Source organism: Montipora foliosa, chromosome 8 (genome assembly GCF_036669935.1).
Source record: "Montipora foliosa isolate CH-2021 chromosome 8, ASM3666993v2, whole genome shotgun sequence".
Classification (NCBI taxonomy): domain Eukaryota; kingdom Metazoa; phylum Cnidaria; class Anthozoa; order Scleractinia; family Acroporidae; genus Montipora; species Montipora foliosa.
The window spans coordinates 7,208,154-7,233,153 of record NC_090876.1 but is presented as its reverse complement, the minus strand read 5'-3'; the positions used below and the strand labels follow the sequence as shown (position 1 = coordinate 7,233,153).

The 25,000-nt window shown below is 40.6% G+C and overlaps 4 protein-coding genes across 6 annotated transcripts in view; 2 read left to right on the top strand and 2 right to left on the bottom strand.

Moving 5' to 3' along the window:
• The window catches only part of LOC137967926 (collagen alpha-2(I) chain-like), a 69,455-nt gene extending 68,872 nt beyond the window's left edge, over window positions 1-583 (top strand). For both annotated transcript variants that reach the window (XM_068814526.1, XM_068814525.1), the window contains one exon: window positions 302-583. In XM_068814526.1, coding sequence (XP_068670627.1) covers window positions 302-448 — 147 coding nt within the window. In that variant the 3' untranslated portion in view covers window positions 449-583. The remainder of the gene's footprint in view (window positions 1-301) is intronic.
• Window positions 584-1,014: 431 nt separating this feature from the next.
• On the bottom strand, window positions 1,015-3,259 carry LOC137967940 (mitochondrial substrate carrier family protein ucpB-like). Its single transcript, XM_068814542.1, has 3 exons — window positions 2,924-3,259; window positions 2,165-2,327; window positions 1,015-1,918 (listed from the first exon to the last, which is right to left on the bottom strand). The coding sequence occupies exons 1-3, from the start codon at window positions 2,994-2,996 to the stop codon at window positions 1,231-1,233; spliced, it is 924 nt and encodes a 307-aa protein (XP_068670643.1). The 5' UTR covers window positions 2,997-3,259; the 3' UTR covers window positions 1,015-1,230.
• Window positions 3,260-3,380: 121 nt separating this feature from the next.
• Window positions 3,381-14,671, top strand: LOC137967936 (NGFI-A-binding protein 1-like). 2 transcript variants are annotated; one of them, XR_011116602.1, is made up of 7 exons: window positions 3,381-4,184; window positions 4,811-4,962; window positions 7,739-7,967; window positions 9,077-9,172; window positions 10,085-10,203; window positions 12,392-13,192; window positions 14,096-14,671. XR_011116602.1 is itself a non-coding variant. In XM_068814537.1 (6 exons), exons 1-6 carry the CDS (start codon window positions 3,470-3,472, stop codon window positions 12,683-12,685), a joined length of 1,605 nt encoding a protein of 534 aa, XP_068670638.1. In that variant the 5' UTR covers window positions 3,381-3,469; the 3' UTR covers window positions 12,686-14,078. The 2 variants fall into 2 exon arrangements, 1 of the variants encoding a protein (XP_068670638.1); XM_068814537.1 differs by lacking the exon at window positions 14,096-14,671 and having other exon boundaries at window positions 12,392-14,078.
• Window positions 14,672-14,817: 146 nt separating this feature from the next.
• LOC137967930 (collagen alpha-1(I) chain-like) overlaps window positions 14,818-25,000 on the bottom strand; it is a 53,685-nt gene continuing 43,502 nt past the window's right edge. The window contains exons 58-69 of the mRNA XM_068814532.1: window positions 24,172-24,207; window positions 24,064-24,081; window positions 23,761-23,778; window positions 23,007-23,042; window positions 22,747-22,767; window positions 22,309-22,404; window positions 20,734-20,763; window positions 18,658-18,781; window positions 17,847-17,953; window positions 17,066-17,149; window positions 15,714-15,935; window positions 14,818-15,588 (exon numbers count right to left, since the gene is read on the bottom strand). Coding sequence (XP_068670633.1) covers window positions 15,442-15,588; window positions 15,714-15,935; window positions 17,066-17,149; window positions 17,847-17,953; window positions 18,658-18,781; window positions 20,734-20,763; window positions 22,309-22,404; window positions 22,747-22,767; window positions 23,007-23,042; window positions 23,761-23,778; window positions 24,064-24,081; window positions 24,172-24,207 — 939 coding nt within the window. The 3' untranslated portion in view covers window positions 14,818-15,441. The remainder of the gene's footprint in view (window positions 15,589-15,713; window positions 15,936-17,065; window positions 17,150-17,846; window positions 17,954-18,657; window positions 18,782-20,733; window positions 20,764-22,308; window positions 22,405-22,746; window positions 22,768-23,006; window positions 23,043-23,760; window positions 23,779-24,063; window positions 24,082-24,171; window positions 24,208-25,000) is intronic.

Here is a 25,000-nt window from a genome sequence, read left to right as displayed (position 1 = left end):
CCTTTGCAGCTGCAATGTGACATGTACGTCCGAACTTGAAATCGGAGGGAAATAGGTTTACTGTTTTTAGGAACGTTAAGAGTTTTTTGCGACTCTAACCGAATCATCAATGGCAAAGGTATAGGGAAGATATCTGTTGACTAATATTGTTTTTGTTATTCAAATGTACTTACCACAGGAAAAAAGACCATTGTTTCCGTGACAGCCAATGAGGCTGGCACATTAATGACAATAGGTGACATCAACGATGTCTTTGCCATATTTCCAAGCTTAATCATGCAAGCTTATTCTCTCTTTCCAGGTCAAGAATGGCACTTGGCTTCATACGGTCATCCAAATAGACACCACGAAACCGAACCGCCTTCCAATAGTGGATGTAGCAGCCTACGACATCGGCGATAATGGCGAGGAATTTGGACTCGAAATCGGACCGGTCTGTTTCTATTAAGCTGTCCTGGTGTTTTTTTTCCTTTTTGTTTCAACTTTCAGCATGACTGTTTTGCTTTCTTCGAAAAGTAGAAGCCCACATTTGTAAAATAACTTGTACTATCAGCACTTTTTATTACACCAGAATTTGTCACTTGCCAATAAAATTGAAATTACCTCGGATTCCTTGAGATTTTTCTGAGGTCACCCCTCTCGTCGGTCGAGAAACCGCGCCAGCAAAAAGATTGGCAAACTCAACTTATGCAGTAGATAGGTATTTTAAAGGCATTCTTACACCTTTATAACCTTTTTCCAAAATGGCCTCCATTTAAATATTCTTTTGTTTTTACTCAAATCAGCCCTGGATGCCTCATTCTTAAGCTTTAAATTCAAAAGAATATTTTTCCTTGAACGAGGCATCAAGATCTAATTTGAATAAAAACAAAAGAAAATCTAAATGGCGGCCATTTTGGAAAAAGATGTATTGTTCAGTGGACGGCCGTTTAACGAGAGGACTGGCTGCTACCTCGCTTCTTCTCGCGGGAACCTGCAAGTTTCGCGCGTGTTCGTGCGCGTGTTCGTGCGCGTGTTCGTGTGATTTGCACCTCGAGTTTTAGGGGTTCTTTGTGAAGCTAATTTTATTCACAATGAATAGATTGTTGTATATCGTCGGTATCCGCAAGAAAATAGACTCATAAACTCTGGAAACCACTTTTACCCAAATAATTTAATATACCAAACATCCTATATGCAAACAGTCCACGTTTCCTTCATTCGTGAAATCAATGAAGCGTGAAAGCTTTCCTATACCGGGCTCATTCCGACTAAATACCTTAGTCTTTCAAATACAAAAAACGTTACTATAGTGTGAGGTCCTATTCGCATCCAGTTCGGTATAAACCCTTTGTAAAGCCCTAATATCCCTTCATGCCTGACAATTTTAGCTAAACAGTGAATTGTATTCTTGTAAAGTAACGGCGCACCGCTCGTGTCTTTCCCCTGATTCATCATGCGCGTTTTCACAACATCAAAAGGAGAGGTGCTACAAGCTGTTACAAAACCAGCTATGACGGATGATACCCCGTGCAGAGCGGGTCCTTCTACCATCAACTGAGCGTTCAAAAGCGTGTGCTTAGTATGGTCGTAAGAAGGTATTTGTGCCGCCGTTAAAATGGCTGCACGCTGAACTGTGGGGCCCACCCCCGTCCAAAGGCCCCTGAAGCCTTCACTCTGCGCTATTGTCCAAAACGCATGGAAGGTGTTCCGATATTTAGATTGCTGCCCGGGTCCCACTGCCTGGAAGCGCACCTTGACCAAGTCGGTCGGTGTGGCTATGGCACTGCCTATAGTTCCCGACATGGCACCGGCTGCTATCTTCTTCCACAATGGAGTATGGGCAATGTCTGTGGCTCCTAACTGATATTTCAGTGGCTCGTAAGCTCCAAGTCGAATTGTACTGTATGAGCCTTCTCTCATTAATGACGGTACAAGTCTAGAAGACAAAGTTTTAACGTATGCAAGGAGTTAATTAAACTGAGACGGAAGCGAAAACAGGAAACTAAAAAGAAGATCCCTGGGAAAAGTTGACTAAAGTTCAGCCATCAGCCGAAATCGAAAATGAGAAGCTAGCAAATTATCTAGAACGCCATCCCTTATTTTTGTTCTTTGTCGTTTATATAGACTGGTATAAAGATCTTGACTATCGACTTTATATCTATTGAGCTGATATAACACTTACCCCTTATAAAGGCCTCTGACACCTTCCTCTGAGAAGATTCTAAGCGCGCCTCTGATGAAGCCCTTGTAGTATCGATCCTTGAATATATTTTTACTTTTGTGGTTTGCACCTAATTCATTTTCGAGCTGCATCCGAATTTTTATTACATCTATGGGATTCGTGACTGCAAATAAATAGACAAGCAAACAAATAAGTAAATAAATAAAAATAGCTATCAAAACTAGCAAGACAATGCGTCCAAGACGTTCAACTAGTCTATTGTGAACTCCGCTTGTCCTGGAGAGAGTTCGCGTGACACAACGGCATTGTGTTACATTTAGTTTTTGTCACACTCCACAGGTTAGCCAAATTGAGGGTTTGGTACGAAGGATAGTTTGCCCTATTAATTATAATTTACTACCGATTGGAAGCGCCTCTAATAACGCAAGTTTGGATCCTATATTTTCAAATCTAACCATTCAAAGACACGAGTTGATTCTCTCTTACATGTAATAATGTTTTACCAACGGAGCATTCATTTATCGCAATCCCACATTGAAAGCAGTGCAAATGATCTTGTTTCATCATGAACAGAAAAAGAATTTGCTCCGTGGAAAGTAAAGAGTCAAAGTTTAAGCAGGTCACTCTTTGAAGGTCATTGTTTTACCATTTTGAAAATAACCCCAAACCCGAAAACATTGACATGACATACAGTATGTCGAAGGCTATGCTACAGTCACAAACAAAAGAAACATCCCAATGATCACGAATATATCTTACCAGCTCCTCCACACATATTTGAAGCGCCACTCAATACAAATCTTGTAAAATTATCCGATGACTTGGCCGCCATTTCTAAGTTTATTGATTGTGGAAGCGGCTAGATTGCCGCCTGTATTGTAATTCAAATGCTAAAGCCCCTGATGGGGTGGTAGAAATATCTAATTGTAATCGGTATTGTTAGATTGGTCGCATGTTTTTCATTTTGATTTCGACGGTTTGGAAACCGAGGAAGCGTCAAGCTTCTTGGAATATCAAATTTTCTTCGAATGAAAACGAAAATGTCGGCTTAACATGTATGCTTTCTTTGTGTTGAGTGGGAGAATTGTTATTTTTATCCCACACCCGGCCAGTTGTCAATCACCCTGGTACTGTCCAATGGGAAATTTTTGTCGCGGGTAGGGAGGCAACGTATTATCCAGCAGTGAACCAATCGGACGCCAGTATGCTATTTTTCGTGGGGAGTCCACAGCCCTTCTTGCTCAGAGCATTTTGCGCCGCCATCATTGCTCTTTCACGCTTGTAGGGTAGGGAAAGTAGAGCAAAATGGCAACGCCAGGGCAGAAGGAGAGAGAGGCACAGCTTCATTCGGTGCTCAAGGCAGCGAACCTGTTAGACTACTACCCAAGTTTCCTGGAACAAGGAGGAGACGACGTTCAGCAGTTCTGCGATGCGAGCGAAGATGAGTTCAAAGAAATCGTCGCTTTGGTCGGAATGTCAACCAAACCTCTACACACTCGGAGGCTGCAGAAAGCTTTGGTGGAATGGAAAAACAAGCGAGGGCATTCCTCTGAACGTGTTGCTGCTGGTTCGTGGATGGAGAAGTGGGCTCCTTCGCCGCAAATTAGTCGAATTACTCGGGTTGATACCCCACCATCGCCGAGCAGTTCGGGTCGAAGAAGGCGTAGCAGTGCATCTTCGAAAGGTGGGTCAGAGAAACGTGTTGTTGAGCTGAAATTGCCGCCGATGGAAGTAATCATTGACTGGGAGAAGCTCGATCCCGAACGACAGCAGCTTATAAGAGATCATTCACGTATTTATGGTCGAGACATCAAGAAGCGGAAGACAAATACTCTCAATTCGCACGAACAAATGATCAATGAAGCTGCCGCACAGCTTTGCCTTCGCGATCCCACACTTCTGGTTCGTCGCGACGAGTTGTTTACAATGGCAAGACGCGTCGTTCGAGATAGCGGTTTTACGTTCGTTCACGGTCACTCGAGGTCTAAATTTGCTTCAGAATCTGACGAAGAAGCCGATGGTAAGTTTTATGAATGGTTAACTTTTGTGTTTTTGCTACCTTGTGCCTTCGTTTCTTTATATGATGAGCTTCTTGTTGATCTTCAATTCTTCGAATGCAACGCGATATTTACACAAGGGTATCTGTCAAGTGGTCTCAGATACATGCTTGGCAGCTTGCTAAGTATTCAGTCGTTGATTTAAAAATTGTAGGGCTAGTTTTCTTTCTCAAAGGTCTATTTTTTAATATCATCAGCATCAGTGCAATTAGTCAATCTGTATCTGTTTACGTTGGTGCCATGTACTGTACAAGTGATAAGTTAACTGTGCAAAAAGCTACTATCCTGTCCTGCCCTTTCCCCAGGGATCGGTGGCAAAATATGATTTCACACTGCATGACCACAGGGGATATACATGTATAATTTTAAACTGGATGTAGTTTTACTGTATGATCATTTGACCACAATTCGTCAAATGCATGCATACTGTAAATCTTCATGCTCTACATTACATTGTACCTCCTTTGCAAGTTTTCTGTGCCTACAACCCAAAGCTGTTTGTGAGCATATAATTTGCCTGTGGGTGTTTCTGTACATTACAGTGAGTTTCTGCAATAAGCAACTTTTGTACTTTCATTTTGCAAATCAGTATCTAAAAAGAATCAGGTTTCCCAAGCAAACAAACAGAAGCGAGAGGAGCGTCTCGGTGAGCTTGAGGAATTGCTGCACAACAACGAACAACTACAAAAGCAGATAATTCCAAAATTGGAGGAAGCTAGAGCATTGAATGCCACGACAGAGGTAAAAGAGATTATCCCTTCCAGGTGCCACCCAGTAGTTAGTTGCAAAGCATCCCAACCTGTGATCAGAAAGTCGCAGGCTTGCCCCTGGTTAAGAGCACCCCTTACGGTTTCTAAAGATAAAACACAACTTGTGTAATAAACCGAAGCTTTACACTGTATGAAGCAAAGGTACAGTATAGGTGAATTGGTGCAAAGTACAATGTTTTGCTCACACCTTACACTGCTCCTTGGAAGCTTGAAGACCCTTGCAATTTACATAATTTGTTATCTGCACAAGGGTTAAGTGTTTCTGGGCCTTGGAGCCACTGGGAAGTTTTTAAAATCCAATTAGCTCCATGACAAGAAAAGTTAACATTGTACATGTACCAAGAATAACTTTTTCCAATTTTTCCAGAGTTATCACTGGTAAGTTACGTCTAGAGTGGCTTCACAATTGTTGTCTGCTTTTACTGGGTACATTGAAGGGAGCGTACAGCATCAGGGTATTGCTCATGTTCTACGCGTAACTAATGTCATCATTATGACCCAATCGGAAATGAGGTTATGATTAGTGCGGGAAATTTACAAGAACATGTAGAAATTCGCAATTATTAAACAATCACTAATGAGCTAAGGGCCGAGCATACATGAAAATTTCCTGCAAAAATTATAATGAACATTGCTTCCGGTTGGCTTGTAAACGGTGACATTCGCTACAGCTCGTACGTGCTTACTAACAAGCTAATCTCCCTTTAACATCTATACCAATACCCAGTAAGCAATGTTAAGTGTGAATCTTGACCGATAATATCATCAAATAGTGCCTTCCTCTTGTAGACTTATGTGAAAAGCTCAGTCTCGTTAAATGAAAGCAACATCATAAATTGTATGTGTATGTGGCAGGTCATTTTGTTTCAACCTAGGTTATTATGAACTTTCTAAAAAAGGGTTTCCTTTTTTGAGGGGGATGTACATGTAATTAAAAAAAATGGGGCCTGGATTTTTAGGGGGAATAAAAAAGAAAACACCTTTCTCCACCTTTCCCTTGCCTTCCGTTCTTCGTCCACTTACTGTCTCTCCCTCTCCTTCCCCCTTACTGTCCTTGCTTACTACCAACGGACTGTGCCTCTTACCTTGAACTTTCACATTCCATGCCGCTCCAAGGATTTGAACCCTCGCACCATAGGACATCCGAGATTACTTCTCCTCTGTATTAATCGCTAAGCCATCGAATCAGCAACTGAAATCATCAAGCTATTTCCAAGCCTTCACGACAACCACCATTTCGCACATGCGTAAATGATATAAAGTGAGTCAAATATTGTATGAAGTTTATTTACGTCGCTATGTAAAATACACCAGGAACAAGGCATCATTTCTAGTCATGATAACAAGCCGATTTTAGCCGCAAACACAGCGTTCCCACAGTGAAAAAAAGATGGTGGCACGGGAAAATAGAACAACAAACGATAACCTTTGCAGTTTAATCAAAGAAAATGATAACTCATCTCCGAACCACTGGTGTCATCATCTTGGAGAACCGCTGGTAAAAAAACACATAACCATTGACAGAACAATTGGCGAAATGCCGTATGAGGTGGTTTTCGGAATCTCTCAGAGAAAAGAAATTAAAAAGCCACAAATGAGTGGACAAGTCACAGCGACATCACATGCAAAGCAGGAAAGTGGTGAATAATTTGAAAAAGTGGCAGGATGAGCCTGGCATTAAAGGAGAGCGGTGTCTGACACTTGCCAACTGCAGACCGCGGACTAACCCTGCAGACTAACCCTGAAATACGGTTATTGAAAGCTAACCACTCAAAAATGGCTCCTGAGGCTTAAATACTGTTTATCAGCACTGTTTGAAATGGGTGTTTAGCTTAAAATACTGCTTATCAGCGCTATTTGCAGGCAGCCAGCAGTCTGCCTTTTGCAGTTATCATACACCAGAAAGGGAAGAAGAAAAAGAAGAAGTTCGAACTTCAGGATTATGTGGCGCTGAAAATTAATAAAATGGAAAAGGAAACGCCCCTTCATCCAAATGTGCTACTTGCTCAAATTGAAGAACTTGAAGGGGACTGTGCCAAAATAATCACAAAATTTGGATTTATCACTTCAAGCAGACTCAGCAAAATTGAGAAAAAGAACAAATATTTTATTTCATAATTCAAAAGAAATAACACTTACAGGAGCCTACAAAATGGCTTTTAATCAATAGATTATGAAACCCTTTTTCCTGACTTTTCAAAGTTTTGTTTTTACTTGCCTTTGATTATTACGAATTCAAAGTAAGCAAAAGATAGAGGAAGTAACTAAGCAAATTAAAAGTCAACAAGACATCATGTATGTTTCAGTTCTTTTATTCCTTGGATGATAATTCAATATTGTTGCCCTCTGCCATCCTAAGGAGATTCATCAATGAACAATATCCTAAAAAGCTCTGAGAAAGAAAAGTAGAATCAGTTATCATGCACTGTATGCCTAACCCCAATCTTAATGCTAACCATTTAAAACCAGTGCCTAGACTTAACAACCATTGGGGTTTTATAAAATACTCATGAGAATCTAAGCTGCACTACGTTCATCCCCTTTCCTCCAGGAACAATTTACTAACCAATATATTACACATACTTACTACAGTGTAATAATTGGTGGGTTTTTGTTGATGTTTTCTACTATCAATTTTAACCTAGTTTAAAACAAAATGACCTAGGTTGGTTGCAGTTAACCTAAGGAACAAAATGACCTGCAACATGTACATCTAGCACCTTTGCATCTTAATTTGTGTTTGCCAGGTCAACGAGCTGCAGGCAGATTTAACCAAGCTGCAGAGTCAACAGGTTTCCCTTCAGCTTGAGCACAAGGAGTTACGAAAGAAGCAACGTCGCTCCGAGAGATATTACACCAACAAGCAAACAAAAGATACGGGATCACAGAATGACAGCATTCAGGGAGATGATGTAGAAATGGTGGGAGATGTCTCCTTGCAGGATGAATTTGAGCCAGATGATCCGTCTGAGGAAGGTTGTTATTTCAAGTAACTAAAAATAAGTCTTTTCAAAAGCCAAGTGGCCCAACATGCCGGTTTCCATACATTTGTAGCATGAAGCAACTAGGAGTATTGTACTCCCCCCGGGATGGGATGCTTGCCCATCGCAGGATTACCCCCAGCATTAAATTTGCGGCTACCCATTTATATACCTGGGTGGAGAGAGGCACCTTGAGAGTAAAGTGACTTGCCCAAGAACACAACACAATGTCCCCGGTCAGGGCTCGAACCCAGACCACTCGCTCCGCAGTCGAGTGCACTAACCATTAGGTAAAATACATTATGTCAGCTAGAAAAAAAGGATTATGCCCATTAATAACTTCTACATTTTTTCAGGTTTTATTAACTTAATGGCCCATTTGTTTGTGTGCCACGCATGAATTTTGTTTATCACAAAAACATTATTACCAAAGTTTGAGAAATCTCCTAAAGCCCTTAATCTTCTTTTTCCTCAAAAGCAATCTGTCATTCAATCTTTCAGGTCCAGATTTTTGATGCATTCTCTGTTTATTATTTCACAATTTTGTTGTAGTGTTCTGTGTCTTTATTTGTAAAATAATACAGTCGACTACCGATAATTCGAACAAAATCGCCAAAATAATAACAAATGATAATGGTGCGTCAGTGGTGGAAATGGGCCTTCAATGTACTAGCCAACCATTCACCAAAGTGGAGGTGCTTAGTGGTGGATATTGACTGAGCGTCAAGGTGAATATCCACCACTAGCCACTGACACTATCGCTTTAGTATACATGTATACTAAAACTCTCTGTTTTAGTGAGATAATATAGCACAAAAAGATGATTTTAACTCATTGTTATTCCTGTATTGATTACAAATTTTACCGAGCTCAGTGCTAGGGGGTGAATAGTTTGAGTAGCCAATCAGAGCACACCATCAACACTATCCACTGTTTTACCATAATTATGCTAATAACATTATTTTTTATTACGGTAGTCATTGAGGAATAAAGGGGCTTTTTTCTGTGGTGGTAGGGTGGGGGGACCTGGGCCAAATGTCAAGGGAAGGGAGCAGAAGTGAGAGAGACAGCTTCATGCAGAATTAAGTTTTCTTTTTGTTTTAGGACTGACTGCAGACTCTGTGGAAGATGCACAGGATCAGGCAAGAACTTTGACGGTCCCGGAAGCTGTAGTTACCCAGATACTTCCTCCAGCTACAGGTAAGTACATATTACATAAAGGGAGAGCGTAATCAGACCTCCACCCCTTGAAAGGTTTCAAATAGAAGGAAATTGATCGTCCCCCTTTCACTTGTCTTCTACTAGTGTGGCCTGGGTTCGATTCTGTACTCGTGGCCATATGTGGGTAAAGTTTGCTGTTGGCGCGTTACTCTACTCTGAAAGGTTTTTCTCCGGATTCTCCCGTTTTCCCCTTTCCTCAAAAACCAACATTTCTAAATTCCAAATCGATCAGGATTGAGGTCCATATTGAAAACTACCAGAAACCCATAAGGGTTGAAACGTAACGCGCGTTCACAGCTTCCGAATATTCAGTGCTAAGTACCATGTTTGGAAACCCCTCGCTCCAGTTAATTGTGCGAGAACATTGGTGGTATTGTGTCACGGTGTTCTTGCAAACTGATTGGTTGAAATTTTCTCTCGTTGTTCCAAATATGGTACTTAACAAATTGAATATTCAGAAGCTTGTTTCCCAGCACACAAGGGGCCGTTACACGTTTCAGCCCTTATGGGTTTCTGAAACTACTGGGCAACCTGGGCAACTACTGGTATTGTTATTGTTATTGTTATTGTTATTGTTATTGTTATTGTTATTGTTGTTGTTATTGTTATTGTTGTTGTTATTGTTATGATGATGATGATGATGATGATGATGATGATGATGATAACATCACTGGTGTCTTTGAATACAAACAATATCTAATAATTAAATTAATGTGACAAAGTGTCTGGTAAGCTCTGATTCTTAAGAAACGATAAATAGTAGCATTAATTTTTACTGTTAGCTTGAAAAAACAGTAACATTTTGATTTATTTTAGTTGTACCTCGTGTTTTAAACGTTTGAACATTATCAAACAAACACAAACGGGAATAAGCTTGTTTTCCTTATTCAGGTATCCCAACATCATCAGCCAATGCAGGCAACCTTCAACAGCGACAAGAACCTCTGAATCCAGATGAAGAGTCCTCAATGAGAACACTCTATACTGCCTTTATGCCTCAGCATTTGCAGGTAACTTGTCGCAGTTTAACGAATTTGGCTTAAATAAAAAATAATAAAAAATTGGTATACATGTATCTACCCTTGTGCATACATTTGTATCATCCTCATCTATGGAAAATATTAATAGTGGCAGACCTGAACCCAGTTTAATGGCCCTGTTCCCACCAACCCTAACCTTGACTCCTATGTAGTTCAGCTTGTAGAGTTTCTGATCTATTAAGGAGGCTCTGTCACACTATTTTAGGGTGTTTCCAGGAAAGCTTTAGTTAATCACCGCGCACCGGTGGCTCAGTTGGTTGAGCATCGGGCTGTCATGCGGGAGGTCGTGAGTTCGACTCCGGCCGGACCAACACTCAGGGTCTTAAAATAACTGAGGAGAATGTGCTGCCTTTGTAATTACATCTGCAAATGGTTAGACTTTCAAGTCTTCTCGGATAAGGACTGTAAACCGGAGGTCCCATCTCATAACCCTTGTTGGAAATTAAATAGTATGGGACGTTAAAGAACCCACTCACTGTTCGATAAGAGTAGGGGACGTAGTCCCCGGTGTTGTGGTCTAACCTAAGCTGGACGGGGGCATCTTTCACTTCCATAAAAATTAATTGTAAACTGCGTAACAAGCAGTCTGGCTAAAGTCTCCCACAAAAGTATTGTAAATTAGTCCTGAAAAGCCCCGAGGGGAGAGACTAATAGCAACTCATTGTATCATTGTATTGTATAAAACTCGAAAGTGGTAATGTGGAATTCCTTTACTTTTAAAATAGTTGTTACAATAAACATCACAAACAAGATGATTCTGAGAAAAAAATGACCTTTATCCAGGCAATTTGCCATAAACTTGAAACACATTGGGCCGACTGCAATTTATGGCACGAGAGGATGAGGTTAGAGAACAGAGCCCCATACTCCATCATAGTTGCTTAAAATCTATTTTTAGTTTCACAGAGCTATTTAAAAATTCTTGTTCCCAATGCCGCGCATATTAAATTAAAAATTTCATTATGTCATTACAACTGGCCAATCGGGTTCCTCTCTAAAAATGGCTCTGTAGCTAAAATTCGATTTTTAAAAACCTGTCATTGGGAGAAACCCATGTATGCTCTCTCACCTCAACCCGTGCATAGACGCTCTCCTGGTCCATTCAGTAATAGGCCATTAATTTTAGAGTAGTTTGCCCAGTGACCGAGCCTATGAATGGCTGCAAGGCTGCTGGTGACCTTGTATTGATACAGACCTCACTCCTTTTATCATGTAAATTGTGTTGTTTTAATTTTAATCAGTCCCCATTAACATTAGAAAAGCGCAAAGGTTTGCATCAAAGCAGGGTCACCGGCAGCCTCGCTGCCATTCTTAGGCCACGTAACTTAGCTACGACTGTAAAATGGTCTATTGTGGGTAGGTAATATCTTCCAAGCATTGTACTTTCGGGCTGACCTGCAAATTGCACTTGGGCCATAAATTGAATGAGCAATAATCTGTAGGCTTCAGGTCATACATGTCCAATACACTCGACCTGAGTCGGGTTGTCTTCACTCGCGGGTGGATTGAGTCCGATTGCGACCGGAACCGGAAATGGGTGCATGGCGCTTGATCAGTGGTACCGGAAGTAAAGGTTAACAGGAGCGAGGGGGGGTTGAAAAAGTTGGCAAACAGACTCGATCGGATATGATGGAGACAGCTCTTTCTGGCAAGAGTCAATCGGACTCTCGGAAGTCAGTTCGCGCGTGACAGCCAGGCGAAACAAGCGCACGCTACACGTGAAATATACGTCGTTCTTAAAGCCATGAGGCGATACATGTACAAGCGCGCTACACATGTAACATTAGTCGTTCTTTAAGACATGAGGCTGAAGTCAGCATCACGAAACATTGCACTCGACACTTTAGCCGTTTCAAGAGTTCATCAGTCATCAGAGCCGCAGCCAGTATGAGGGAATGCGAAGTAACTGCCTCAGTCATTTTTTTTCTGATTTTTTTGAATAATGCGGGATCCTAGTGCTGACTTTAAATGCAGGCATCAAAAACACCCTAAATGCCTACGAAGAGACTTTAACCATGGACATAATTTTTTTTCTGGCTACGGCCCGGGTCATGTATGTATTGTATGCCCCCCCCCCCCCCTCCCCTTCCCCCTTGCCTTGAATCATCATTCAGCAACCCTTGTGTCTTTAGTTGCATTTTTATTTTTTCTTCTGTAGACTGAGGTTGTCCAGCAAGTCCAACAGCAGGCCGAAGGTGGCAATGTGATTTCAGCAGGTTACCCACCAGCGCTCGTCAGTGCCGCTGTGTCATCGGATCCAACCATCAATGCGTTGTTGAGTTTGGGAGCCAAAGACAAAGTCCTGCTACCTGGAATGCTGCCTCCTTGTGTATCTGTGGCAACTGTACCAGTGACGTGCGGAGTTGGGTCAACCACGAGCATGACACCCGGTATCACTGTGGTGATGCCCAGTCAGGCAATGCCAGGAAGTGTCAATGTGCCATGGCAGTGATTAATTTTAGTCATGACACTGTCATTTGCTAGTCCTTTACTTTACAGTGTCTTTGAACTCTCGCATAAAAAGTTAAAAGGATTGTTAAAACCATGGGGCTCCAAACTTGAACTCTCCAGAATAATATTATTTTTTTGCAGGATTTCAGAGTTAACGTATTATAACCTCAGTTATGTTATGGTGATCAGTTACAGTAATATCATTTCACAGCAGCTGGTCTTCATTTGCATCTAATGATAGGCTAAAAGTGAGGCGAATGATTTTTCGACAAGAAATTATTTAGGCAAGCATGCTAATACATACTCAAGTTAGTTTTGTTTTGTGCTGTACTAAGTACAGTACATGTGGAAAAAAGATTCGTAATTAGAGATAAAAAACACTAGCAGACTATATTCAAACACTACTGATAAGTTGTATCCATTTCTGCGGAATTTCCAGCACAGGTAAATACTACTGGAAAAAGCATCTGTCATTCATAAGTCACCCCTCTGCCCTTGTGTTGTACAGGTTAGTCACCTGATGCATTAGGTTTCAGATCTTGAACTTAAACGTATTTTTTTTTGCGTAAACATGACACGTTACATATCGTTTGTTGATGAAGGTGATTTTTTTTAGGTTGGTAGATTAAACCAACAGAACGTGGGGTTCGTTTTTTGTTACATGTATATCAGTACGGTTACCAATACTCGAAATGTGTATATACAGTTTATGTGGCACTTGACGTTGTAGCTCTCAGGCTACAACTTGCAATCCTTATATAGTACATGGTATAGACTCTTCATTTTACGGACTAAAAGGAATTTAGCTTACGTTGTAAAGGAAAATAATAAATAAGAAACACTTGCATACTTTATTCAAACATCATTCATAGGTCTATATCCATTTCTAAGGAAATTCCTGCACAGGGAAATTATTGGGAAAAAAAACTTTTTTCCATAAGTCATCCTTAGTTTACTACTTGTAGTCCTTGTATATAGCACACGCTACAACTATGTATCGATCTTATGAAGAGCGCGTATTTTAAGTGTTGTTTACACAACATAATTTTGGATTTCAGATTTGACACGAAACATTACTTTCGGACACTTGTCGATGGTTTATTTAAATTCGGTCACTGAGTCTTGCATATCGTGAGCATTATAGCTCTAAGAAACTTTTTCATGCATAGTCCAATTACCTAAAAAAAAGGAAAACAAGAGTAGAATCGGGAAGCGATTCCTCGGGACGAGTTGCCCGAGCGTCCTACCCAAACGATGCACGCCGAGATTTCGACCCGCGGATCGCTTTTACCAGCGCTGAAGAGCTCCCAAAGTTGGTATGTCTCAGATACCTGTCCCCTACCTAAGACAGTGAGGGGGGAAATGTCGACCCGTGAACCATATGTGACACATACCTTTTCTATATTCCTAGGATGATTCCCCACCCAACACAGAAGTGGTTTCTAAGCGAAACTGATCATCGCAGTTAGATGTCGGAAAGAAAGGTTCGACCCCAAGACCGCGCGATTGCGCTGCAAACCGAGCCATGAACTCGCGGGCTCAAATTCCAGAGAATGCGGAGAGATCATCTCTTGGAATAAATGAGGGAGAAATCACGATCTTATTCTGAATCTCATCATCATAAACAGTTAAATGGAACTCCATTAAAACAAGAAAATAACTTCAAACCACAAAAGATAATGTTTGAAATCCAAATTGTTTGAGCTTTTTCCAATGAAAGCGTCTGTACCCGAAATAAATGAATTTCAAGAACGCCCTCTTTTCAGGGGGCCGCCATCTTGAACAGTTGTCACGTGTCGCGATTGCCCTACTGTTTCAAACCAAAAGCTTTTTGTGTGACTGTAACACATCACAGCTATTGAATATGGCGGCCCCCGGAAAGTTTGAGAGTGAAAATAAGTTTAAAATTCATTTTTTTTGTTTTCAATACAAAACCGTATTTTGAAGAAAATTGTCTAACAAATTTGATAGCAAACATTTTGTTCGGTTTAAAATTATTCATTAGTCGGAGTACAAGTTCCCTTTAAGGCTTGGTATGAACAAAATCGTAGTTGCAAGAGCATCTTAGTCGTGATTGTAAGGATTGGGCTTCTCTAGAATCTAGTGTGAACCCAGTGAACGTGATAGAAAACGTATGATCAAGAAACAAGCCAATTTATTTCTCACAACCAGTTTTCGCTATCCATGTCGAGCCCACTAAGGTACTTGGGAAGACTAGTGTAGTAAAATGCTGGAATGTCTGCCATTTTAAATGTCGATGGCAAACACTGCGCAAATCACGAAGCCCTCGATCTACCCTCAACGGAGTCAGATCAACGAACGCGCTATTGTTGATGGTCCCTTTAATTTTAAATTCTTTCAGGGAGACCAGTTGAGTATCTTTTTAACTATCTCTACTAGAAGATGTAATACAGCTGCTCTACTGCAACCTCGCATAATTGTGGTGTTTCACATGAAATCTAAAAGAAAATTGCACTCTTTATTGGCTCGCTATAAGAACGGTCTGGCAAGAAGCATCCTTGAAGATATTGTTACTTTATCCATCTTAAGGAGATCCTTTTAAACTGTCTCAAAATATCGCTTTTTTCTTGGAAGAAGAGCATGTACGACAGGGCCATCCGTTCTTAGGAAGTGACATTCCTTCATAGCAACGACGCGTCGCGCGGGATCTAAAATTATTCCAAGTAATTCAAAACTTATATTAATGTGAAACCAATGACAGCAATTTAATCGCTTGTGTTAATAAATGGGACAAAGCTAAGAAAAGCAGATCCGATCGATTTCTATTCCAAATTCCTCGCCCATGTCCCCGATGTCATAAACCGCTATGTCGAGTATCGGTAAGCGGTAGGGTTTGGGCGTGTCCACTTCCAGGACAGTGTGGTGCCAGTTACCATCTTTCACCTGCAATTTGCCAATGAAAATAAACCTACGTTAGTTGATTGCCAACAAGAATGTTGTACTGAATCAAGAGAAATGAATGGAATGAACATAATTTTAAAAAAATGCCGAAACTAATCATTCCTTACCGAACAGCCGTCTAAGATGAGTTTGGGCTTGAACTTGTTCGAAGACTCCGCATGCATCTCAATTCCATTATTAGCCTTTATTTTGATGGATTTGTTGAAGAACTCGTTACTTGCATCACTCCATGCAACCGAGTCTTTGCAGTTGTACTTGATCCTCTGCCTGGCTCGGTCACTCAGTAATCGCAAAAACTCCAACTGGCTCGGGTCGCTTACGTATTCAATCTAAAAAGATTTTAAAGATGGAAGAACAAATGGAGCTTTAATATATCTTTCATACTTGGCCTCGGTGTCAACCCTTTCTCGAGTAGAGTTATTAATAGGACGCCTCTCGTGGCGGTTTCTAGGTTAACAGGCAGTGCTATTGTTCTACGTCTGTCGGCTTCCATTGACACCAACCTCGTAACTGAAGGGACTACCGACGTTAAATAAAGTTACTTTACTTTACTTTACTTTACTTTACGTCATATTACCAAACGAACATGCATCAACCTGGAGTATTTCTTTCTGTGGAAATATGACAATTTTTTGCGGGAAAAAGCCGTTCTAAAGATAAATGTACTCGGGAAAGGTTAACTCAAGGAATAGATATAGATAGAGCCTCCATTTGATGAACTCATGAAGAGAGGTTAAGGCCACATCCTCGCTTCCATCCATCGGCGAGATTACTGAGCATGCGCACTGTAAGAAATTCCCTGGAATGGTTGTTCTATATCTAAATAAAAAGAAGCACCTAAATGGACCTTTTTGCAGATACAGCGGTATATCCTTGTTTCAAATAGCTATTATGGGATGCCCAGGGGACAAATACATATTAATTTGCCCCCTTCCCCCGAGCATCCCATAATGTCTTTCGAAACCATAGAAATCAAAATGGCCGCCGTAGCTGCAAAAAGGTCTATTTAACTGTTGTTTCTATTGCGTGACATCCATAAACATAGGTGACTGAGTGACAAGGAAATTTAATCAACGACAACAGTAACGCCAACGAAATTTGCGACACGGCAATAAAGTTGTTCGCGATAATTGTACAACATGGACGAAGGATCCAATAAGTGGATTGCTTCCAACGGCCTTGAGGTAAAGATAACCGAGAAATTAAAATTCACTGTGTAGTGACCTTCTCGACAAAACCATTTTTTTTTTTTGCAGAGTATATAGCATGAAAGGGAACTAAACTGTGAAACGGACATGCAATGCCATTGTGCTCACTCATTAATGAGTTAATTAAAACGCTCCTTTTTCCTGTTGGCGTAGGCGTTGTCATGACGTGACATTCTAGTGACGTCAAACTTCATCCCCAGGACGTTCCTTCTTCGCGTTCACTGGTAACGAGATAGCGGAAGAGTACCTACATTTTTCAACATACGTAAATCTTCTCCCAGCCATTTGTAGCCATCAACGCCACGGAACCACTTCTTGTTTTCTGTCATGAATACCTAGACAAACAAATTATGAAGCAAAGGCGAAAACTCTATCAGTTACTACATGAGCTTCTCGTTTACGAGAAACGCAAACGATGGACTGATATTTGCTGTTTTCCTAAACGTTTTTATGGTGGTTGTACGACAAAAAGCAGCTTGTTGTTTGCCGTCTGCCGCTGACGATAACTGGCGCGAAGTTCTTCGGTATTTTCAACTTTTAGCTGTTTTGATTGGTTATTTGAAAACAAAGTAACTTTGAAACATATGGAGTTTTCAACACATTTATCCACCAATAGACCACTTTCGATCTAGTAAAATTCAGTCCCAAACAAAAGGCATCATCTCGAGGCTCTGGGAAATAAACTCATACAAATCCCCATATTTATTCCCCAGAGCCTCGAGATGATGTTTTTTTGTTTAAGACTGAATTTTAATATACCGAAATTGGTCTATTACATTAGAGGAAAGTACTTACAGCAATCGTCTTAAAACAAATGGATCAAGAAATAAATAAACAAATAAGTTAGTAAATTATAATTAATAAGTTAATACATTACATTAATAAAGTAATTTGTTAATTAATAAGCCGAACTCTGTATGTGGATTCAATCATGTTACTGGCTTTTAAAATCTCACACTTGTCCAGTGATTTAACAAATGACTCTACGCCTTAGATATAACTGAATTTACAAACTTATGCATGAAATGTTACCTCGTTGGTATTTACGGGATACAGACAAGTAGACTTCGTACGCTGCTCACAGCGAACTTTTACTGCGTCGCTGGGTAAGCCGCCGTTTGGATCGATCCAGTAGAAGCCTTGAAAAAAAAAACAAAAACAATCAACGTTGGAATAAACGCCAGAAAGCAATAAAAGACAAAAATTAAAGGAGCTATGTCACAAAATTTTGCCAAATTTAGCAATTGGGAACTGGCAACTAAATCAAGAGAGACGTTAAAATAACTTCTTAAAATATTGAAGATAGGTTTGAAATGCAAAAAGGAGGCAGGGATTGGCAAACTTGCAGAAGATTAAAATAGATTGCAATTTTTGGGTTTCTGAAAACTGTTCATCCAAGAGGTTTTTTTGTTAACTTTATCTCTTAAATTATAGAGAGGTTTTCGATTGAGTGTCGAAAGTAATTAGCGAATTGCTTTGGTTTTACATTACTTCACTGAGTGATTGGTTCAAAGTTCTCGCGCCACTTTTTCAACCAATCAGAAGTGAAACCAAAACCAATCATGGCTTACGCGTGCACATTTTCCCGCGCTTTGTGTTGGCTACGTGTAATTACTTCGAGTTTTGATTGGTTTACTGGATTGTCTCCGTCCTTTTTGATTGGGCAAAGTAATTACTTTGGTTTTGGTTTTCCGGCACTCGATTGAAACTCGCTCTAATACAATAGCAACGGCCTCATCACTGCAAGAAGCCACCAATTTGAAACTCATCAAGCCTCTCTTCATGCAACAGTTTTAAAAAACAGGCATTTCTTAAGATGATGTAAAATGCACGTCTCTCATACCACTCGGAAGTTCAGGATACGACATGTAGAGGTCTTTACAAGTCCTTGCAGGAAACCTGTTTGTGCCATTGGGATTTTTCAACATTGCAAGCCTGTCTTGCGCAAGGTTAACCAAATTCGACAGCTGAAGCACAACGGCAAATAAAACGTCAAAAGAATGGCCATAAGCTCGAGCCTAGCTGAAAGTTTATTATTTATTGTTTATTATATGACTAGCTCCGTGAGCGGGCAAGATGAACCAAATCGCGCGCTCTGATTGGCCACCCGAGCGGGCAAGATGGAGCGATACTGCCCGCTCGGGATTTCTCGCTTGGTCCCGCAAGATCAAAGATCATTTTTTGGTGTTTTAAGTCATATAATAAATCCTTTATTGACCAAGATTGTTCGGTCAAGATGACTGGATATTGGCCTCGTTCTTTTTTTGCGTGTTTATGGACCTCGACTTCGTCTCGGTCCATAAACACGCAAAAAAAGAACTTGGCCAATATCCAGTCATCTTGACCTCACGCTTGGTCAATAACCCATACTTATTATATTTCGCGCGTCGTCACCCATTGTTATCGATGTACCAACTAGGGGCCAGCTGCTCGAAGACTGGTTGGCACGAACCTTTGGTTACGAGGTATCAAAACCTTAAGGTTTCCATGGTATTCAACGCTGGTTAGGGCTAACCATGCTTTGATCGAGCAACCCGGGCTAAGGCTTTCCACAAGTTGCTCGAGATTTCCCGAAACGTTGCCCGAAATTTCTCACAAATTTGCTGAAAAGTTGCTCCAAAAAAGTCACTTTTTTTGTTTCCCTCTTTTATTTGGTCTGATGCAAATAGATGCAATCTGTACAACAAAACTAGCATATCTAAGCATTATTGTGCAATTTTGCATTGTAGCCAGAATCACTAAGTGAATTTCTTCACAAACAAATGTTTTTTGGAGTACTTAGTCTTGCCCGGCTTTTGCGGCTACCCTCAAAGAATCTGAATGACCTTCGTCACCTGAAACACTCGAATCATTCGAGTGTGAATCTTCGTCCGCCATTTTGTATTTCCTTTAAAATACCGCTGATCTAACAGCCTGGCTGCATGCACTTTTCGCCCGTGATCTGCCCCAGAGGGAAAGGAACAGCTCTTTTTCCACAGGAAATTCAAAAATTGTCTACTGAAACATTGTGGATTATGGAAGCGTGTCCAATGTAAGCACTAAAAGCTGTTCCGATATTCAGAATTTGCAGAAGATCAGAAATTTCTCAGAAAGCAAAAGGTTGCTCGAAATACGAAAAGTTTCCCAAAAGTTGCCTAGCAACTTGTGAAAAGCCCTAACCGGGGCCGGCGCCAGAGGTTTATAAGGGAATCTTTGCTGACGTCACTGTTTACATTTTCTTTCCCTAACATACAAGTTTGCTCACACATATCATGCTATTTACCAAGAGAAAATGAGGGGACAGAGAAGGAGGCTCCCGGTCCAGCCCTTGGGATATGTCATGTCCACGAAAGTTATTTTTAGACGAGCGGAAGTCTTCCGAGACGTCCGCATGCAGGCCAACCTCGGTCCGATGTTTGAAAGAACATATATAATCATCAGCCTTCCACGTGCGCCATCATTTTCTCTTTTCACTAAGAACCTGAGAGCGAAGCAAGACTGCATGCGGACGTCTCGGAAGACAGACTTTCCCTAGAACAAAGACTTCCGCTCGTCTAAAAATAACTTTCGTGGACATAACATATCCCGGCCAACTCCTTGAGCCTCCCTCTCTGTCCCCTCACTTTTTCTTGTATTTACAAATTGACTCAATTGTTAAACCGAGTAAGTCTCCAGTTTCAAGCCTTTTTTACTTTGATAAACGAGCAAATTATCGTCCAACAAAACCTGACAATTTCATGGGTGGCAAAACCATGCTCAGCCATTAATGATTCTATCATGACATTCTTTGCAAAATTTCGAATTTTCAAAGCATCATTGCTCAGAAATTATCTGGTGCATCGGGTTCTTTTCTTCGCCGGCTGGAAAATTTGAATATCAAAAGAAATTTTATTTGACGTCAATGTTTGAAATAAGTGACGAGGTCAGAAATTTAACTTACTGGGTCAATGTCAGTGTCCTCCTCATCCTCCTACGAAAGAAAGGACGTGAATATTAATAATCCTGTACTAAGAATTTTAGAAAATCGTTTTCATTATTCTATGTGCGTGCAGCTGACCCGGCCACTCATAAGATACCTTCAAGGAAAAAGCCATCAAATATGATATTTCGCGAAAATACTCCCACTTGCATCGAAGAAATGATATGTGCCATGCAAGTATCCTGTAATTGAATTGAAACTCACGTTGTCGTCCATAAAACTACTTACGTTATTTCTTTTTTAAATTGTTTAAGAGTTCGTAAAACAAATGAACTAAAAAATGCGTTCCGCTCGTTCAGCGCGATTTTGTTCCTCATTCAGGCAATAATATAATTGTTGTGTGGTGTTGCCGATGCAGTCTTCGTCCTTAAATTCCCAGGGGACTTATAAGGGAACTTAAACAACGACAACGACGACGGCAACGAGAACGTTTGAATAAACGCCAGACGTCACAAATTTGCATATTAAGTGGGCACACCTTGCACGTGCGTTTTTCACTTGTGTCCATTTCTTTGCCGTCAAGATGGTGGCTCGCGGAAGATTCGAAAGCGAAAATAACTGATTCTAGCAATTCATTTTCGTCGATAAAAACACTTTTGAAGAAAAGCGTCGAGCGAATTTGATTGCGAACATTATGTTGTTCTGTTTAAAATTATTCATAAGTCGGAGTTGAGGTTCCCTTTAAGGCGATGTTTAAGTCTCTCCCTTCCTTCATGTTCTTCACGAGTCTGCAACGTGAAATGACGCATTTCCTCCAAATTGAATGTGTTTATAGCTAGTAATTGTTGCTGCCAAAAGCGCTCGAATTATCGCCGTAACCTTCCAACACCACGTAGACTAGATGTGCATAAGTATTTATTCACGACATGTAGGGCAAAGTAGAAACAATGTGGGATGAAACTACGACAAAGTAACAAGTTACAACGAATAATTTAGTTACGTGAAGAAAAAAGACGATAGAATTAACTAACAGGAAACGATGACACTTACATTGTTACGACTATTACAAAACTTGACAAAGGACAACTGCTTGAAGCGAAGAGACTTAAACTGAATTCAGACTGCTTTTACAGGCAACTGCGCGTAGCACGACTTAGAGAGCAAAAGGACCCTTAAATGAAAAAAACTTAAGTTTATATACTAAGAGACTAAATTATGCAAAGTGAGAGAAGCAATAGTGCAAAAAACTTTGAGAAATAGAAACAAGAGACGCTAACGAACACGCTGCAAAAAAAATGCTGATTAAGGCAGTAAGAACAAACGGATTTAACACTAGCGGAACAATAATAAAGAAAAAACGCTTAGATCTTACAAACTGTTTCAAAAACGTTATCGTTGACTGCGCGTCAAAATGTCCCTTATTAGGCATAAGAGCGGTGACGTTTCTTTTTCCAGGCACTACCCAAGCCAACTTCCACCATCTTCTACTTACTCTACGACCAAGTATTCTACTTTGTGCGAAATCGCCTCTTCCCTCTACCGCCCCCCTCCACTATCCAAGGCTGTTCAAGGCTGTAGTCAAGTGAACTAACTTACCGATTGCTGGCTTCTGTACAAGTTGATGGTCCCAGCTTTTCCACCCGTTATAGGTGACGCTCTGAGTTGACCGAAGCTACTGAGCCCTGAAGACGACTTAGAGAGAGAGAGAGAGAGAGAGAAAATAATTCCGTTGATTCAAGTTGTTAAGAAATCTCGTTGCGTATTATGTTAGGAGTGCCACAGGAACTGAATTCTCCAGTTTCATACCAGAGCGCGACGGAGTCGTAACAAATTACATGCGGCGGCTCTGCCACTGTGTGACACACGTGGCTTCGCCCACACGACTTATTTTGCCAAGAAAACCTGAAGACCCTACTTGCAAGCCACAGGTTTATTAGCATTTTTATACCACTTTTGATACCTCCGTTAATAAACAAAGAGTCCACTGAATTACTTACATAAAATACGGAATTGTATTGAGAAATACCTACGTACCATTAGCTCTCCGAGGGTGACCTGTGGAGTAAGAAAAAATTTTCTTTGAATACGACATTATTTTAAAAGTCAATAACCTTCTTGGAGTAGGACCACACAGCTATTTGGAGTCGAAAGGTAGTTGAGGAAGACCCATCACTTGCAATAAAATAATGTTTTCTGTTGAGCCTAAGGAGAACTGAAATGCTCATTCACCGTTTTGTAGCTTTCAGAATTAGTGTCTTAGCGAAGTCACTGAGCATGACTGAAACTCGACTTACCGGGGGGCCAGGCGGTCCAGGGGGTCCAGACTGGCCCTGTACATAAAAGAACAAAAATGTGAAGAACAGGGTAAATAATAAGATGGACATAAATTTAATAGTAATAAAAATATGAAAAGAATCGATGGAGAGCATGGGTGGCCCAATGATGACAGCAATCACTTCCCAACAATGTGGAAAGGGCGCGCATCCTGGTTGTTGTCATACGCGGGCTCAATTTCGGCTGAATCTCGACGCTGCTCCAATCAAAATGCAGCATTTGCATTAGTCCACTAGTTGGGTGATACTAAATGATAGTTCGCCCGTTTTGTACAACCTGAAAAAGATGGACTAATGGTCAAAATTCTTATGATAGTTTGCCCGCTGTACTACGTGAATAAGATGGACTAATCGTGAAATTTTTATGATAGCGCTAAGTTATACTCTGAAGTGGCGCTTTCGTCGACATTGCCGTTATCCTTCCCAAAAGCACGTGACCTTGAAGCTTGTAACTTGCAACTCTTTTCCCTAGAAGAAAGCTGGGCATTTTAGGACACCAATCGTATGCCCAAATATGAACAAAAATAAGATCGATCCTGCACGCGCAGGAAAATGCGCGAGCTACGTTACTTTCAAATAAGGACATTTTTTTAAACTACACGCTTCAAGGTCACGAGCTTCTGTCCTTGCTTAATAAACTCCCTACTAAGGTGTAAATACGCGTCTTTTTTCCACGCAAGTAAATTCAAATTTAAATTAAAGAAAACAAGCATACCCTTAGACCTTCAGCACCCTAGAAAAGACAAAAATAACAATATTGTTAAAAATTGGGTTCAGCAAACGGCAGTCAAAATGCAGCTTCAACCCTCCCACCCCTCCCCACAAAAAAAAATCATTTCTCACGGCATGAACGAAGTACTGTACGGCTCTCGCGAAAGCTTACTATTATTTTATAATGTAGCAGCCAGCCTCTATTGTTTTTAATAAGGTAGAAATCATTGTTGTTGTCTTTACGGTTCGGGTAATTAAACCTTTCGATAGCTGCCTCATCGCCTAAATTGCAGTCGACCAAACTTACCTGTAAACCAAGATCACCCTGCAGGAAAAGAAAGTGAAATATGGAAATCAAAAGATCGTCCAAAAATATCGAAACCAAATGTTGTCTTCAAACTAGAATCAACCTCACCTTTGCTCCACCAACGCCCGTTGGTCCTAAAGAGCCCTAAGGACAAAAAACACTATTAGTCGTTAAATTTTTAACGTGCCAATCACTTCAAAAAACGTTTCCACCCTATTTATTCTCCTAAATGGTCCCAAATATATTTTGTTATCTTAAGAAACTCCTATTGAAAATTCACTTTTTTATTCACTTTGAAAGACGAGATAAGTGGTCATAGTTTGTTCCACAACGGAGCAATGAACGGGATTGGATTCCATACCCATGCATACCAGGTTGACGTCACAAATTAGTTCAAAGAACTATCACAATGCGAAACAGTCGATGATGTCACCCCGGTGTTTCTACCTTGCGCGTTCGTAGATCAAATTACCACCATTTTTTTTTCCGTTTTTAGGAGCCCCTAAAACAATGACTTTGAAGGAATTTAGGAAACCAAAGAATTAGTGGTAGACAAGTGCAGAGAATTGTTGAGCGGAAAGAATTTTTGGAGGTGAGAGCTAAGTCGGAATATTAACGGCTGACTGTTCAATGCCCTGGCCTTGGTTGTTCAAAAGGTGGATAACGCTATCCACCGGATAAATCACTATCCAGCGGATAAACCCTAGCAAAACCAATTGATTTATTCAGTGGATAGCGCTATCTACCCTTCGAACAACCGTTTCTCGAAACTCCTGAAAAGCCATCTGTGCACCTACCAACCGCTTGTTCAGGAAAGCCGATCTTTTAACATGTTTTCAAGGTAACAAAAAAGATAACTGGCTATGAAGTTTGACAATTCAAATCCTCTCCGTTCTTGAGATATAGAGGAAATTGTGACACCCGAAAATGGCCCGTA